Here is a 17,864-nt window from a genome sequence, read left to right on the forward strand (position 1 = left end):
TTATTTACAGCTCTGTTTTCAAAAACGTTGGGACACTGTGACAAATGTAAATACAAACAGAATGCAGTGATTTGCAAATCATTTAAACTCATATTTAATTGAAAATATGACAAAGACAACATATCAAATGTTGAAACTGTGAAATTATATTGTTTCATGAAAAATATATGCCCATTTTAAATTTGATGCCAGGAACACATTACAAAAAAGTTGGGACAGGGAAACAGAAGAGTGGAAAATTAGTGTGATGAAGAAAAAAACACCTGGTGGAACATCTTGCAACTAATTAGGTTAATTGACAACAGGTCAGTAACATGACTGGATATAAAAAGATCATCCCAGAGAGGCAGAGACCACTTCGTGAAAGACTTCAAAGGACAAATACTGCACCAACTTAAGAGTGATGTTCCCTAACGCAAAAAATTTGGTGATTTCATCACCTATGGTACATAATATCATTAAAAGATTAAAAGAATCTGAAGAAATCATTGTACGAAAGGGACAAGGCCAAAAACCAATATTAGATGGCTGTGATATTTGAGCCCTCAAATAGCACAGCGTTAAAAACTGTCACGATTCTGTAGTGGAAATAACTGTATGGGCTTAGGAAAGCTTTCTAAACCCATTGACTGTGAACACAATTCATTGCTGCCTCCATAAAAAAAGAAGAAACCATTTATAAACATGATCCAGAAATAGTGCTGTCTTCTCTGGGCCCAAGCTCATCTAACATGGACTGAAGTGAAGTGGAAAACTATCCTGTGGTCTGACGAATCAGAATTTAAATTTATTTTTGGAAATCATGGATGCCGTGTCCTCTGAGCTAAAGAGGAGAGAGACCATCTGGCTTGTTATCAAGCAAACAGTTAAAAAATCAGCATCCATGATGGTATGGTGGTATATTACTGCACATGGTATGGGTAGCTTGCACATCTGGGAAGGAACCACTATTGCTAAAATATATATACAGGTTTTGGAGCAACTTAAGCTGCCATCCAGGCAATGTCTTTTTCTTATTTTAGCAAGACAATGCCAGACCATATTCTGCACGTATTAGAACCGCCTGGCCGCATGGTAAAAGAGTCCAGGTGTTAACCTGGCCTGTCTGCAGTCCAAACCTATCACCCATTGAAAACATTTTGCTCTTTATGAAACAAAAAATTCAACAAAGGAGACCCCCAACCATTGAACTGCTGAAGTCTTATATCAGACAAGAATGGGGCAACATTTCACTTTGAAAATATAGCAGTTGGTCCCCTCAGTTCCCAAACACTTACAGAGTATTATTAAAAGAAGAGCTGATGCATCACAATGGTAAAAATGCCGCTGTCCCACTTTTTTTTTGTAATAGTGATGTTGGCATTAAATTCAAAATTAACATATTTTTCTGGAAAAACAATAACATTTCTCAGTTTCAACATTTGATATGTTGTCTTTGTGCTATTTTCAATTAAATATAGGATTAACATAGTGCTGGGCGGTAAACCGGTTCATACTGAAAACCGTTTTTTATTTTTGTTATGATATGGATTTTTCTTATACCGCAACACCGGTTTAAATTGCCTAAACAACGTTCGGAACGTGGCGCAGTGGAAAACTGTTTAAGGGGGGACCTTTTTCACTGCTACACTGCTAAACAGATACAACGGAGTACATGCGTTACTGGAGGTGTTGCGCGGGGACTCTTATTCACTGCTACACCGCTAAATAGGCATGCAATGGAGTACATGCGGTAGTGGAGGTATTGCACGGTGAAAATGGACAGAGAACATTCCGAAACTGAAGCTGTAGCAGACGATAAAGTTGAACATGATGACATAGAAGAACTTTTGCCGAATAAAAGGAGTCACGTCTTGTCTGTAGATACTTTGGTTTTAAAAGGTCGGATGTGCACCATTATGTTCAAATCTGTGAATACTGTTTCTATACTACTGCATAATACTGCAAGCCAAGTTGTACTTGTTTTATCTTTTTTCAATACAGTGTAATGTACCAGGGTACTGTGTAATAGTGTGACGACATGTTGAATTTATTCTCGACATTTCTACTTGATTCTCGCCTTTTATGTCAAAATTAAAGTCGACATGTTGACTTTATTATCATAATTTGTCATTAAAGTAGAAAATCGTAAACTAAAATTCATCGTAAAATGAATATGTAATTTACTAGATGTTCTCAAACCCCATCATAAGTTATGTAGCACATTAAATGCTTTGTGATAAGTGTTCCCCAAGCCATGTTAAATCGGTACGTGCTTCTTAAACTGACTTCCTCTTGTACTGAGGAGGCGTCAGCAGCGATCGCCACACAGAATGCATTCACTTCATGATATTCCTGCTCCCGGAACATTTAGAATTCCAAGATAAATACTTGACATAATTTTCATGATGAAATGCATTTAAGCATGTATTAATCATGTGGGGGAACGGTGACGTGGAAGTTGCACTGCTGCCTCGCAGCAAGGGGGTCTTGGGTGTACCCTGCCTTGAATTTGCATGTTTTTCTGGTGGGTTTACTTGGCGTGCTTCAGTTTCCTTTCAAAGTCATGTAGGATGTGGGGTATTGTTATGCTATATTGACCCTGCTAGTGAATGTTTTGCTCGTATTCACCCTGCAATGTGCTGGCGTTCAGGATTTGCTCCTGCCTCGCACACAATACTTGCTCGGATGGGAGCAACCCTGAATGGATGGCATAATTAAACATGTATAACGAATATTTTTTTAAAGTTCTGAACACTCCATGGTCTAAGTTTATAACTAGTTTTAATTTCACAAAGACGTTTATCGTGTGGTGATTGGTTAGGTGGAGGAAGACAAAGGAAGGATAGGAACTGGGGTTTTGGTACATCAGTCAGACAGAACGCATGCAATAAAGCAAGCCCACTCAGAAGAACATCCATTGAATTCTGTGTTCGTGTCTCCGACCACCAGATCACAAACCCAACATTTACACAATATTTAAGTCAAACCTGTGCGATACCCATTCATACATCTAGTTTTTTGAAGCCTCATCACACCTGCCATAAAGTACTCTACACTAAACGTACACCTGGGGACCCCTTACAAGGGAGCAGCACTACCGCCACACTACCGTGCATGTGTAATACCTGCTTTAATGCATTTCATCCTGAAAATGATATCAAGTATATATCTTAGCATTCTAAATTTTCAGAGAGCAGGAATATCATGAAGTGAATGGATTCTGTGCAGTGATTGCTGCCGGCGCCTCCTGTTAGTGCAGAGGAAGTCAGTTTAAGAAGCGTGCAATGATTAACAACTGGGTCGGGGAACACAACACAAAGAATTTAATGTGCTACAATAGTTTTGGCGGGGTTTGAGAAAATCTAGTAAATTAAACATTGATTTTAGGATGAAGTTTAGTTTACGACATTCTACTTTAATTATAAAATAAACTATGAGAATAAAGTGGAAATGTCGACTTTAATCTTGAAATAAATGGCAAGAATAAAGTGGAAATGTCGATTTTAATCTCGACATAAGCATCAAGAATAAAGTGGAAATGTCGAGAATAAAGTCAACATGTCGACTTTATTCTCGACATACAGTTTTTTTTTTCCCCTGTGTCCGTATTTTTTTTCACCGTGGCCCTAATACGATTCCGTAGGGCTATACCACAAATGGCATTATAAATGCAAGTTGCAGTTTTATTATTTATGTATATAGCTTAGCTTGAAGCAAGGTCCATATTGATGCAATTTGCCTAAATGATGGTTCAGTTGGTAAAGATGTCATCACCAAGTTGCACTTGTTTTATTTTATTTTTATTTGGTGAATACTGTGTAATGCACCTGGGCTTGAAGTAATAGTATTATTACTGGAAGTTGCACTATTATTTATTTTATTGTTATTATTTATTAGTTTAAATATTATGCAGTTTAATGATGGTAAAGTTGTTTAAAAAGTCACTTTAACGTATCAATGGACAGAGATTGTTAACATTAACAGAAAGTGTAGTTGGTTTACAAAAAATATTTACTATTTATTCCTTTTCTAAGACGTGTTCAGTGCAATGCAACTTTTGACAAGCACCTCTGGATATTTTACTAAGTCTAAATACCTCTTTGGGTTTGTTGAAAATATGTTGTCAAAATTTCAGTTTAAGTTGTTTGCAAAATTTGTTCAATAAAAAGGCTCTATATTTTGACTGCAACTGTCATGCAATGTAATTCCTTCTCTCCATTAGTGCCACCCCCTTGAAAACTATCACTTTATGGTGCCATGCAAACCTGTATTAATACTCGTGTGCACATTAAAATGTTTTTTTGTACAATGTACAATTCTCATGACAGTGGAAAAGGTTATTCTTAGCCAGTCTACTCAGTAATTGCAGTGGAAAATGTGGTTAACATCCATTCATGCATGGGGAAAAAAATACCGTTGAATACCATGAAACCGGTATAATTTTGAAAAATACCGTGATATAGAATTTTGGTCATACCACCCAGCACTAGGTTAACATGATTTAAAATCACATTCTATTTTCACTTGCTTTTACACAGCGTCACAATTTTTTGGAAAGGGTTTAAGATTGTGAGCCCTTCTGCAAACTTAAACCCATCCTTCTTCTAACCTGCTTAATCAAAATCAGCACTGTTGGGGAGTTATTAACTATTATATTAAAAACAGCAGCCAGTCCATTGCAGGGCACATTCATTCAAATAGGACCAGTTAGCATTACCAGTTAGTCTGTATTTTTAACTTCCTTAACTTCACATGATAAAGGAGGCAAGACTATAACCTCTAACTTGATGCAATTTGTATTGACATGTATTCACGTTAAATAATCCAGATGAAAAACATAATGGAAAACGAGTGAGAAAGAAAAAAAATGAGTACTTAACTTAAAACAGCAATAATCCTCTGCTTACTGTATGTTACGTGGGTCACTAAGAGCTAAAATTGGCTTTCTACATAAGTAAGGTGTGGTGGCTCCATGGCTAAAAAAACCTGGGCTGGTAACTTAAAGGTTGCTGGTTCGAGTCCCGGCAGTGACAGAAGAAATGCTACACCATTAGGCCCTTGAGAAAGACCCTTAATCCAGGGGCACAGCACAAATTGCTGACCCTGCGTTGTGACTCCAAAAGTTTCTGCAGCGTAAGTTGGGATATGCAAAAAATGACAAATTCCTAATAAGAAATTGTATATGATGAATAAAGGGTTAAAAATAAAATTGTGTGAAACTGAAATCAGCATTGTGGTAATCCATGAACTCAACCCTGAGACCTTAAATGCACAAGTAGTCAGGTTCCAATGTACATTCTGTGTTATATGTGTGTTAAACATGATTTTACTCTATAATACCACTTTAAAAATGTGTAAAAGTAGAAACACAGTCCCTATGTTTAGTGTGTATTAGCTAGACCTTTTTAACTTGTGCAGTTTATCGTAACAGTTCAGTTTGAGCCTTAATTAGCAACAAAGGAAAAACTGGCCATTGTAATAAATATTTACTTACTATGTTTCTTTAGGGGATTCAGTTATGGTCAAGTCCTGTCCAGAATGCACCATTCAAAAAGATTGCAGCTGACCACCAGAAGGATCTTATTATCAGCTTGGACTCACAAGGAACTGTTAAAACTTGGCAGGTTCTTACTGGAAAAGAGGTTTCTTCAGTCTCTACTTGTTTGACCCTGTGTACATTGTCAGTCTTCAGCATTCAGGACCAATCTTACTTGATTGTAAGTTGATTATTGTTTATTAAAATGTGTGTGTTTTTTAGTAAAATTACCAAAAAATGTAATTCAGATTTTATTCAACTAAAATATTCAATCTGAATGTAAATAACTAACATTGATCTTTGAATAAACTATAGTATAATATCAAAATCAAACAAAAATAGTCTACATTTCCTTCTAAACTACCTGTACAAAAAAGAAAACATACTTATTTTTATTAGTAATAACGCTTACTTGATTTGATATTTGGTTAAAAAATCTTTGAGAGAACATGTCACGGTTTTTTAAGGAAAGTACCAGAATTGCAAATCAGAATGATAAAATTGAAGACCATTAATGTGTACAAGATTGCTCAAGGTTCCTTAAATACAGTTGGGACCATACTTAATTCATTGTATTCCCCATTTGATCATTCATCCCTTGTGTGTCTGTGTTTATTAAAATACCAATTTTTTATTAATATTATGATTTTGGTACGTTTCCAGATTTAATGTAAAGAATTAGCTTAGGGTTGGGGTCTATTATTGTCTATTATTATTATTGTCTTAGTTCTGGAGACCTAGGCCTTTTGTGGTATTGTTAGTGATGTTCTCAGATTCACAACTCCTCTCTGTCTTTGAGACATGCTGTTCTGAGTTTTTCTATTGTATTTAGGAAGAAATAACTTACAACAGCTAAAGTAGTGGTTCTCAAACTGTGGGGCGGGCCCCCCTAGGGTGGCGCAAAAGTAACAAAATGGGGGGGGGGCGCGAAGATGTGAAAAACAGAAAACAAGAATCAAAAATATGAAAAATACATCTATTGAAACCAAAACAAATTAAACTACATTCTGATACTAAAAAAATAAATATAGTGTTAGATAAATGTCGATAAAAGTTAAGTAGGTATAATAAAATATGCATCTATGATATATCATTAGTTTAAAAAGAACAAATTGGTATTAGTGGGCTCCTTTCAAAAAAACCTTAGGGGGGGTGAGATTAAAACTGTTATGACAACTCAGGTCGCAAATACTTAAAGGTTGAGAAACGCTGAGCTAAAGACTTATCCTCTACACAGGTTATTACTTTAAATTACAATAAAATCACTTACCAGAATATATTAGCTGAAATTTTATCCTAAAACAGTTCTTGGAATCAAAGCAGGTGTACTGATGGTGCTTTTCTCCTTCTTCACTTTAGTCACACCTTGTGGTTGTATTACGCTTCACACTTTCCCAGCCAATGCCGCAATAAGTCACCACACTTTTGGTGACATATTTGATCCATATAGCAAGTAAATCCTAAAACACCCTCAGACCCCTTCCTGCGATATTGATAGATTATATAATATAATTAAAATAATGTCAACAAAATGTCAAATATCAATAGACAAAGTGAAGAACAACTGTATTAAATCAATTACATAAAAACATCACAAACATAAATGGCAACAACTGAATCTGAAAAAGCAACCCCAAGACCAACACATACAATACACAAATAATATGAATGGAAAAAATTATTTGATTACAAGCAACACACAAACTCCACGCAGTTCTGTCACTTCTTAAATTAAATTGTAGTCCTTTTTTTTCTTTTTCTGTTTTTGGCAGAGTGTCCAAAACACGCTATCACAGAAAAATAAAGATCGCTTACAGCTCACTCAATCTAAACCTTCTTGACTGTCCCATCTGCTTCTTCTTAGAGAGAGCATCAACCAATGAAGTCTTCTAGGTGGCCACCTCCAAATTGGAAAAGGCTTTAACATTTAAATGAGGCAGTGTCCTATCTGACCATGAATAGACTACATCGGTATTTTATACCACAAAGATTGTGCTCAGTCTTATTCCTCCTTCTGCCATTTCACACTCCTTTTCAATTGTAAATCAGTGTCCATTTACCATGGCAAACTCTCAGAAATTACTGTAACTCAAAGGTCCTCGTTTTTGGTCATCTGCCCAATGTGGTAGTTTTTTCCCTCCACTTTACTATAACAGGTGCACAGGCAGCAACAGAGTTTACATTGAGGACGACACAGAGAGACAAAAGACAGAAAATACATTATGTGGCAGTGCTACAGTTTTGAGCAGTACTACAGTTTCTGTTTGATTTTTTCAGAGATGGGTTTTCTTTTGCTAGCATAAACCCAGTGATTAGTCCCTTCTTCACTAGGACTAACATGTTCCATCCATCCATCCATCCATCCATTGTCTCCCGCTTATCCGAGGTCGGGTCGCGGGGGCAGCAGCTTGAGCAGAGATGCCCAGACTTCCCTCTCCCCGGCCACTTCTTCTAGCTCTTCTGGGAGAATCCCAAGGCGTTCCCAGGCCAGTCGAGAGACATAGTCCCTCCAGCGTGTCCTGGGTCTTCCCCGGGGCCTCCTCCCGGTTGGACGTGCCCGGAACACCTCACCAGGGAGGCGTCCAGGAGGCATCCTGATCAGATGCCCGAGCCACCTCATCTGACTCCTCTCGATGCGGAGGAGCAGCGGCTCTACTCTGTGCCCCTCCCGGATGACTGAGCTTCTCACCCTATCTTTAAGGGAAAGCCCAGACACCCTGCGGAGGAAACTCATTTCAGCCGCTTGTATTCACGATCTCGTTCTTTCGGTCACTACCCATAGCTCATGACCATAGGTGAGGGTAGGAACATAGATCGACTGGTAAATTGAGAGCTTCGCCTTGCGGCTCAGCTCCTTTTTCACCACGACAGACCGATGCAATGCCCGCATTACTGCGGATGCCGCACCGATCCGCCTGTCGATCTCACGCTCCATTCTTCCCTCACTCGTGAACAAGACCCCGAGATACTTGAACTCCTCCACTTGGGGCAGGATCTCGCTACCAACCCTGAGAGGGCACTCCACCCTTTTCCGGCTGAGGACCATGGTCTCGGATTTGGAGGTGCTGATTCTCATCCCAGCCGCTTCACACTCGGCTGCGAACCGATCCAGAGAGAGCTGAAGATCACGGCCTGATGAAGCAAACAGGACAACATCATCTGCAAAAAGCAGTGACCCAATCCTGAGCCCACCAAACCGGACCCCCTCAACACCCTGGCTGCGCCTAGAAATTCTGTCCATAAAAGTTATGAACAGAATCGGTGACAAAGGGCAGCCCTGGCGGAGTCCAACTCTCACTGGAAACGGGTTCGACTTACTGCCGGCAATGCGGACCAAGCTCTGGCACCGATCGTACAGGGACTGAACAGCCCTTATCAGGGGGGCCGGTACCCCATACTCTCGGAGTACCCCCCACAGGATTCCCCGAGGGACACGGTCGAATGCCTTTTCTAAGTCCACAAAACACATGTAGACTGGTTGGGCAAACTCCCATGCACCCTCCAGGACCCTGCTAAGGGTATAGAGCTGGTCCACTGTTCCGCGACCAGGACGAAAACCACACTGTTCCTCCTGAATCCGAGGCTCGACTATCCGACGGACCCTCCTCTCCAGGACCCCTGAATAGACTTTTCCAGGGAGGCTGAGGAGTGTGATCCCTCTGTAGTTGGAACACACCCTCCGATCCCCCTTCTTAAAGAGGGGGACCACCACCCCGGTCTGCCAATCCAGAGGCACTGTCCCTGATGTCCATGCGATGTTGTAGAGGCGTGTCAGCCAAGACAGTCCTACAACATCCAGAGCCTTGAGGAACTCCGGGCGTATCTCATCCACCCCCGGGGCCCTGCCACCAAGGAGTTTTTTGACCACCTCGGTGACCTCAGTCCCAGAGATGGGGGAGCCCACCTCTGAGTCCCCAGGCTCTGCTTCCTCATTGGAAGGCATGTTAATGGGATTGAGGAGGTCTTCGAAGTATTCCCCCCACCGACCCACAACGTCCCGAGTCGAGGTCAGCAGCGCACCATCCCCACCATACACAGTGTTGACACTGCACTGCTTCCCCTTCCTGAGACGCCGGATGGTGGACCAGAATCTCCTCGAAGCCGTCCGAAAGTCATTCTCCATGGCCTCCCCAAACTCCTCCCACGCCCGAGTTTTTGCCTCAGCAACCACCAAAGCCGCATTCCGCTTGGCCTGCCAGTACCTATCAGCTGCCTCCGGGGTCCCACAGGACAAAAGGGTCCTGTAGGACTCCTTCTTCAGCTTGACGGCATCCTTCACCGCCGGTGTCCACCAGCGGGTTCGGGGATTGCCGCCACGACAGGCACCGACCACCTTACGGCCACAGCTCCGGTCAGCTGCCTCAACAATAGAGGCACGGAACATGGCCCATTCGGACTCAATGTCCCCCACCTCCCTCGGGATGTGGTCGAAGTTCTGCCGGAGGTGGGAGTTGAAGCTACTTCTGACAGGGGGCTCTGCCAGACGTTCCCAGCAGACCCTCACAACACGTTTGGGCCTACCACGCCTGACCGGCATCCTCCCCCACCATCGAAGCCAACTCACCACCAGGTGGTGATCAGTTGACAGCTCCGCCCCTCTCTTCACCCGAGTGTCCAAGACATGTGGCCGCAAGTCCGACGACACGACCACAAAGTCGATCATCGAACTGAGGCCTAGGGTGTCCTGGTGCCAAGTGCACATATGAACACCCCTATGCTTGAACATGGTGTTCGTTATGGACAATCCGTGACGAGCACAGAAGTCCAATAACAAAACACCGCTCGGGTTCAGATCAGGGGGGCCATTCCTCCCAATCACGCCCTTCCAGGTCTCACTGTCATTGCCCACGTGAGCATTGAAGTCTCCCAGCAGAACGAGGGAGTCCCCAGAAGGTATGCCCTCTAGCACCCCCTCCAGGGACTCCAAAAAGGGTGGGTACTCCGAACTGCTGTTCGGTGCATACGCACAAACAACAGTTAGGACCCGTCCCCCCACCCGAAGGCGAAGGGAGGCTACCCTCTCGTCCACCGGGGTAAACCCCAATGTACAGGCTCCAAGTTGGGGGGCAATAAGTATACCCACACCTGCTCGGCGCCTCTCACCGGGGGCAACTCCAGAGTGGTAGAGAGTCCAGCCCCTCTCAAGGAGATTGGTTCCAGAGTCCAAGCTGTGCGTCGAGGTGAGTCCGACTATATCTAGCCGGAACCTCTCAACTTCGCGCACTAGCTCAGGCTCCTTCCCCTTCAGAGAGGTGACATTCCACGTCCCAAGAGCCAGTTTCTGTAGCCGAGGATCGGACCGCCAAGGTCCCCGCCTTCAGCCACCACCCAACTCACACTGCACCCGACCTCCTTGGCCCCTCCCATAGGTGGTGAGCCCATGGGAAGGACTAACATGTTGCTTTACATAAAGTCTTTCTTGCTTGTGCACCTTGCTTTTCTTTACCAAGGTTTAGACTCATGTGGCACCCATATTTCTGTTACAGATGGTATAGATAGCCTTTGTTGCTTCCTCACCCTGGGCAGTAGGGGGTCCTGCTGCAGAGCAGAAGTTAAGGCCAGGCAGAGAGCATAGGGAGACAAGATCTAGTGCTTGTGATAGATTGCAAAGTAAGGAATGGGTGTTTTGTTATTAGTTTCTTGATTGCACTTTAACCCAACCTTTTGTTTGTTAATTGGTGCTGGGTTTTGTCCTTCGAGGTTGCCTTTGGTTGAATTATTGCTCTTTGTTCACTGACTAACTGTTGAAATGGTGCATCATGGAGACATCTGTAGTGGTCAGTTTGCTGTGATTGACCCAGAAGTTGCAGTCCAAAGATGGGTATTGTGAGGAAAAAACTTACACTTCAGCTGAAGTCAATTGTGAAAGAAGGCTGGCAGCTGCCTCTTAAGCAAAAGACATGTATCCTATAAAAAACGAAAAATGTGTAATGCCAATCTGTCCTACACCACTGTTGTTTCATTAATCACTAGTATCTTAAAATCTTTAGTAGACCAACATCTTGTGATCACTTCACTTTGTATATATTAATAAGTTATAATAGATAACTGGAGCCTTGGCCATTTAACAGTTTTTATGTTGTAGTGGTGGTGTATCCAAAAATATTATTGTATAGTAGTATAATAATGCCTGTCCTTTATCTTCTGTCTTAAAGGAGTACTCCACCCAAAAATGAAATGTTTTATACATGACTTACCCCATATGATTTATAGTGATGGTCGAAAGAAACTTTTCCTCTCGTGTTTTCAATGGAGGATGAAGATAGCAACCTTTCTGATAGAATAGGTGTATAAGGAGCACAATACTGGACAAAAGGAAACAATATCAAAAACACCCATGAAAAAAATCTCACATTACTCCACATATTAAGTCATCCAGTCTGGTGTTCACAATATGTAAAACACAAGCATCTCTTTGCTATGGGATAATCAGAGTCATGCATAAGCAGGAAATCTTGTTTACACAAGATCTCGTACTCCAGATAGTCATCAGAAACAGACGGATTACAGTTGGATGTATGCACAAGGTAGTGCTGGGCGGTATACCGGTTCATACCAAAAACCGTTTTTAATTTTTGTTATGATATGGATTTTTGTTATACCGCAACACCGGTTTAAATTGCCTAAACAACGTTCGGAAATGTGACGCAGCGGGAAACTGTTCAAGTGGGGACCTTTTTCACTGCTACACCGCTAATCACAGCGGTGTTGCACGGGGGCTATTTTTCACTGCTACACCGCTAAATAGGTAGTGGTAGTGTAGGTATTGCACTCTGAAAATGGATAGAGAACATTCCGAAACTGAAACTGAAGCTGTAGCAGATGATAAAGTTGAACATGATGACACAGAATAACTTTTGCCGAAAAAAAGGAGTCGCGTCCGTTATCTGGAGATGCTTCGGTTTTAAAAGGTCAGATGTGGACTGTTATGTTCAAATATGTAAATACTGTTTCTGTACTACTGGATAATACTGCAAGCCAAGTTGTACTTGTTTTATTTGTTTTCAATACTGTGTAATGTACCTGGGTACTGTGTAATAGTGTGACGACATGTTGACTTTATTCTCGACATTTCTACTTTATTCTCGCCGTTTATGTCAAGATTAAAGTCGACATCTTGACTTTATTCTCGTAATTTGCCATTAAAGTAGAACATCGTAAAATGAATATTTAATTTACTACATTTTCTCAAACCCTGTCATAAGTTATATAGCACATTAAATGCTCTGTGTTAAGTGTTCCCCGAGCCATGTTAATCGAGTACATGCTTCTTAAACTTACTTCCTCTTGTACTGAGGAGGCACCCGCAGTGATCGCCGCACAGAATACATTCACTTCATGATATTCCTGCTCTCAGAACATTTAGAATGCTAAGATAAATACTTGATATCATTTTCATGATGAAATGCATTAAAGCGGGTATTAATCATGGAGGTTACACTGCTGCCTCGCAGCAAAGGGGTCCTGGGTGTTCACTGCTTTGAATTTGCATGTTTTTCTGGTGGGTTTACTCGCCGTGCTTCAGTTTCCTTTCAAAGTCATGTAAGATGTGGGATTGTGTTATGCTATATTGACCCTGCTAGTGTATGTGTTGCTCGTATTCACCCTGCGATGTGCTGGCGACTCGTTCAGGATTTTCTCCTGCCTTGCACACAATGTTTGCTGGGATGGGCGCAACCCTGAATGGATGGCATAATTAAACATGTATAACGAAGATTTTTTTATCAATTTCTTTTTTTTTTTTTTTTTTTTTTAATATTTTTATTTTATTAATTTTCATTGTAATCATTCCATACAAACAGATCAATTTATAACCCAACAAATTTGAAGACTAATCAAACCCCACCCCTGAGAAGGAGAGCTTAGCTAAAGGAAAATTGCTTTAGGCTTTTTAATAAGGCAACATTAAACAAAAGAAGGGGAGAAGTAAATATCTATGTAAATAAGAGATGGAGAAGGGAGTTAAATGCAATAATAGTTATTTCTCTTATTCTAAAATAATATTGAATTAATCCTGCCATGTTTTGAAAAAATTTTGTACAGATCCTCTAACTGAAAATTTGATTTTTTCCAATTTCAAATAATATAAAACATCGGTTTCTCACTGACTTATAAGAGGAGAATTAGGATTCTTCCAATTTAACAAAATAAGTCTGCGTGCCAAAAGTGTAGTGAATGCAGTCACCATTTGCTTGTCCTTCTCCAATTCAAGTCCATCTGGAAGAACACCGAACACAGCTGTTAGTGGGTTAGGAGGGATTGTGATACCAAGGCTGTCTGAGAGGCACTTAAAAATTTTTGTCCAAAATGATGTTAATTTGGTGCAGGCCCAGAACATGTGACCCAGTGAGGCAGGAGCTTGGTTGCAGCGCTCGCAGGTTGGATCCTGCCCTGGAAACATTTTGGACAGTTTTAAGTGAGACAGATGGGCTCGATATATAATTTTTAGTTGAATAATTCTATGCTTTGCGCATATAGAACTCGAGTGAATTCTCTGCTTTGCTACCTTCCACTCCTTTTCTGATATATTTATTAAGAGATCTTCTTCCCAATGTCCTCTTGGATCTTTGAAAGGTAGGGACTCTAATAAGATTTTATATATTGCGGAAATAGTGTTTGTTTCCTCGAAATTGAGCAGTATTTTTTCCAGCATTGTGGAGGGTGCAAGGTGGGGGAAATCGGGCAATTTCTGTTTAACAAAATTTCTAATTTGAAGATAGTGAAAGAAATGTGTAGCTGGGAGGTTGAATTTTGAACGTAATTGTTCAAAAGATGTAAATATGTTGTCTATATAAAGATCTCTGAGCATTTTAATCCCAAAACTTTTCCAGGTATTAAAAACTGGATATACTTGCGAAGGTTGAAAGAGGTGGTTCTCTTGCAGAGGTGCCACTGATAAAAGATTTTCCATCTTAAAATGCTTTCTAATTTAGTTCCATATTCTGAGTGAGTAAAGCACAATTGGGTTATTAGTATATTTGCGATAACTTTCATTTATTGGAGAGCAGAGCAGGGAATATAAGATTTTTTTAGTTTTGAACACTCCGTGGGCTAAGTTTATAACTAGTTTCAATTTCACAAAGACGTTTATCGTGTGGTGATTGGTTATGTGGAGAAAGTAAAAGGAAGGATAGGAACTGGGGTTTTGGTACGTCAGTCAGACAGCACGGGTACAATAAAGACAGTCCGCTCAGAAGAACATGCATTGAATTCTGTGTTCGTGTCTCCGACCACCAGATCACAAACCCAACATTTACACAATATTTAAGTTAAAACCTGTGCGATACCCATTCATACATCCAGTTTTTTGGAGCCTCGTCACACCTGCCATAAAGGTCTCTACACTGAACGTACACCTGGGGACCCCTTACTGCCAGGGAGCAGCACTACCGCCTCACTACCGTGCTTGTTTAATACCTGCTTTAATGCATTTCATCATGAAAATGATATCAAGTATTTATCTTAGCATTCTAAATTTTTAGAGAGCAGGAATACCATGAAATGAATGGATTCTGTGCGGTGATTGCTGCCTCCTCTTAGTGCATAGGAAGTCAGTTTAAGAAGCGTAGTGATTAACAACTGGGTCGGGGAACACAACACAAAGCATTTAATGTGCTGCATTAACTTATGACGGGGTTTGAGAAAATCAAGTAAATTAAACATTGATTTTAGGATGAAGTTTAGTTTATGACATTCTACGTTAATTATGAAGTAAACTATGAAAATAAAGTGGAAATGTCGACTTTAATCTTGACATAAGCGTCAAAATTAAAGTGGAAATGTCGAGAATAAAGTCAGCATGTCGACTTTAATCTTGACATATACCGGTAGTTTGTTTTTTTTCTTCCCTCTTTACTGTATTTTTTTTTTCTCCACCGTGGCCCTAATGCACTTCCGTAGGGCCATACCACAAATAGCATTATACAGTACAGTAAATGCAAGTTGCAGTTATTTTATTTATGTATATAGCTTAGCTTGAAGCAAAGTCCATATTAATGCAGTTTGCCTAAATGATGGTACAGTTGGTAAGGATGTCATCACAAAGTTGCACTTGTTTTATTTTATTTTATTTTAATTTGGTGAATACTGTGTAATGCACCTGGGCTTGAAGTCTTGAAGTAATAGTGCAGCTATCAGTAATAATACTATTATTTATTTTATTGTTATTATTTATTAGTTTAAATATTATGCAGTTTATTGATGGTAAAGTTGTTGAAAAAGTCACTTTAACGTGTCAGTGGACAGAGATTGTTAACATTAACAGAAAGTGTAGTTGGTTCACAAAAAATATTTACTATTTATTACTTTTCTAAGACATGTTCAGTGCAATACAACTTTTGACAAGCACCTCTGGATATTTTACTAAGTCTAAATGCCTCTTTGGATGGTTGAAAATATGTTGTCAAAATCATAGTTTAAGTTTTTGCAAAATTTGTTGAATAAAAAGGTTCTATATTTTGACTGCAACTGTCATGCAATGTAATTCCTTCTCTTCATTAGTGTCACCCCCTTGAAAACTTATCACTTTATGGGGCCATGCAAACCTGTATTAATACTTGTGTGCACATTAAAATGTTTTTTTGTACAGTGTATAATTCTCATAACAATGGAATAGGTTATTCTTAGCCAGTCTACTGCAGTAATTGTAGTGGAAAATGTGGTTAACATCCAGTCATGCATGGAGAAAAAAATACCGTCTAATACCGTGAAACCGGGATAATTTAGAAAAATACCGTGATATAGAATTTTGGTCATACCGCCCACCCCTAGCACAAGGCAAGTGGTTCATGCTGTTCAACGTAATCATCCCCAAAGTTTGAGCCTTCCAACAGTTTTCAGGACCTTCCTGAGCTGAATGGTGACACAGGTAACTCTGAGGTGCTAGGTAGGGACAAGGAGCCCCAGCTATTAGTTATAGTGGGGGATTCACTCATTAGGAGGATTGAAGTGCAGGTTTGCTCCATACACAAAGACTCATCCAGTATGTTACCTACCAGGTTCACAGATAAGAGACCTCCTTGGAAGGATGGATAGGCTCTTAGGCGGAGTGTGGTGGATCCAGTTGCCTGTCAGTTTTGCAACATAAGTTTAAAGAAAGAAATTTAAAGTTAGGTGCTAAGATGAAGAACTGACAAGGTTGGCTTCTTTGAAGTTCTGCCTGTGTCACGTGCCAGTTCTGGTAAGACTGAGAAATGAGAAGGCTTAATGCTTGGCTCAGACCTTGGTGTAAGATAGAGAGACAAACATTTATAGGGCATTTGGACTTCTGTTGGAATGGAATGGATTTGTTTCACCATCACGTTACATTTGAAAAGAATGTATTGGTGAGGTGTATGAGTAGATTAGTTAAGGATTGTTTAAACTAGGGAATACAGGAACAGGGAGTTTAGGAAAAGCCAGTTTTATATCTTCACATGAAGGGGAAAGCAGTAGTATAAATAGAAATATAGAAAATATCTTTGAAAGGTCTAGCATACTGTTCAGAAGCCAAAGTAAAGTAATTAAAGCAATAAAACTTTTTAAGAATAAAATAAGTGAGTTGAAGTTATATGTAGTTGCACATAACTATAATATAATAGGAGTAACGTTGACTTGCCTAAATAAAAGACTTTGGGATTTATAAGTGTATAAATGTCTAAGGTGGGTGACTTTCCATTTGTGTTAAAAGTGATCTGAATGCAAGTCTTCTTCACTTAGGTGATCAACAGTTTAGTGAGGATATTTGGATTCAACTAGATAGCACTCGATATCAAGGCCTAATCAGAAGTGTGTCATAGACCCTCAATGCAGAGTATCAATTTACTTGTTTTTAATAATGTTGAAAAAAGAAAGTTCAGAGGGGAGACTTTAATTATCCAAATATATTAACTGGGCTAGCTAGCTGAGCACAAGAACAGGAGTTTTTGGATGTCATCAGTGACTGTTTAACATAGTATGTTAAGTCTTATGCAAAGCGAAGTGTGTCTAGATTTAGTATTGTGTAAGAATAAGGATAGAATTCAGGGGATAGCTGTGTTGGAACAATTAGAATCTAGTGATCATAATATGGTGCATTTAGCAATGTTTTGGCAGAGTACATATTATAAAAACTAAAACAATTGAGTTTAATTTAAGTAGTGCAAATTATGAGCTGAAACAATAAAGCCTAAATAAATTGAGATAAGTGCGTAATTTAATAGTTTGTTGAGAGCAGGTTTAAAAGTGTTTTACATGTAAATGTTTTATATATTAAGAGAACTCCATGGTGGTTAAGTAAGAAGCTAAAAATTGAAGTTTTAAAGAAAAAAGCAGTTGTATAAGACATGTAAGACTAATAAATCCACTGCTAATGTAGGACATATTAGAG

General features: G+C 40.0%; 2 protein-coding genes across 3 annotated transcripts in view; both read left to right on the forward strand.

Moving 5' to 3' along the window:
- The window catches only part of fbln2 (fibulin 2), an 890,980-nt gene that overhangs the window by 552,747 nt on the left and 320,369 nt on the right, over positions 1-17,864 (forward strand). The gene's annotated exons all lie outside the window — the stretch shown is intronic.
- Positions 1-17,864, forward strand: part of fbxw12 (F-box and WD repeat domain containing 12) — a 124,284-nt gene that overhangs the window by 90,509 nt on the left and 15,911 nt on the right. Inside the window, exon 5 of the mRNA XM_028824318.2 lies at positions 5,490-5,699. Within this exon, the coding sequence (XP_028680151.2) occupies positions 5,490-5,699 (210 nt within the window). The remainder of the gene's footprint in view (positions 1-5,489; positions 5,700-17,864) is intronic.

Source organism: Erpetoichthys calabaricus, chromosome 18, assembly GCF_900747795.2.
Source record: "Erpetoichthys calabaricus chromosome 18, fErpCal1.3, whole genome shotgun sequence".
NCBI classification, from domain to species: Eukaryota; Metazoa; Chordata; class Cladistia; order Polypteriformes; family Polypteridae; genus Erpetoichthys; species Erpetoichthys calabaricus.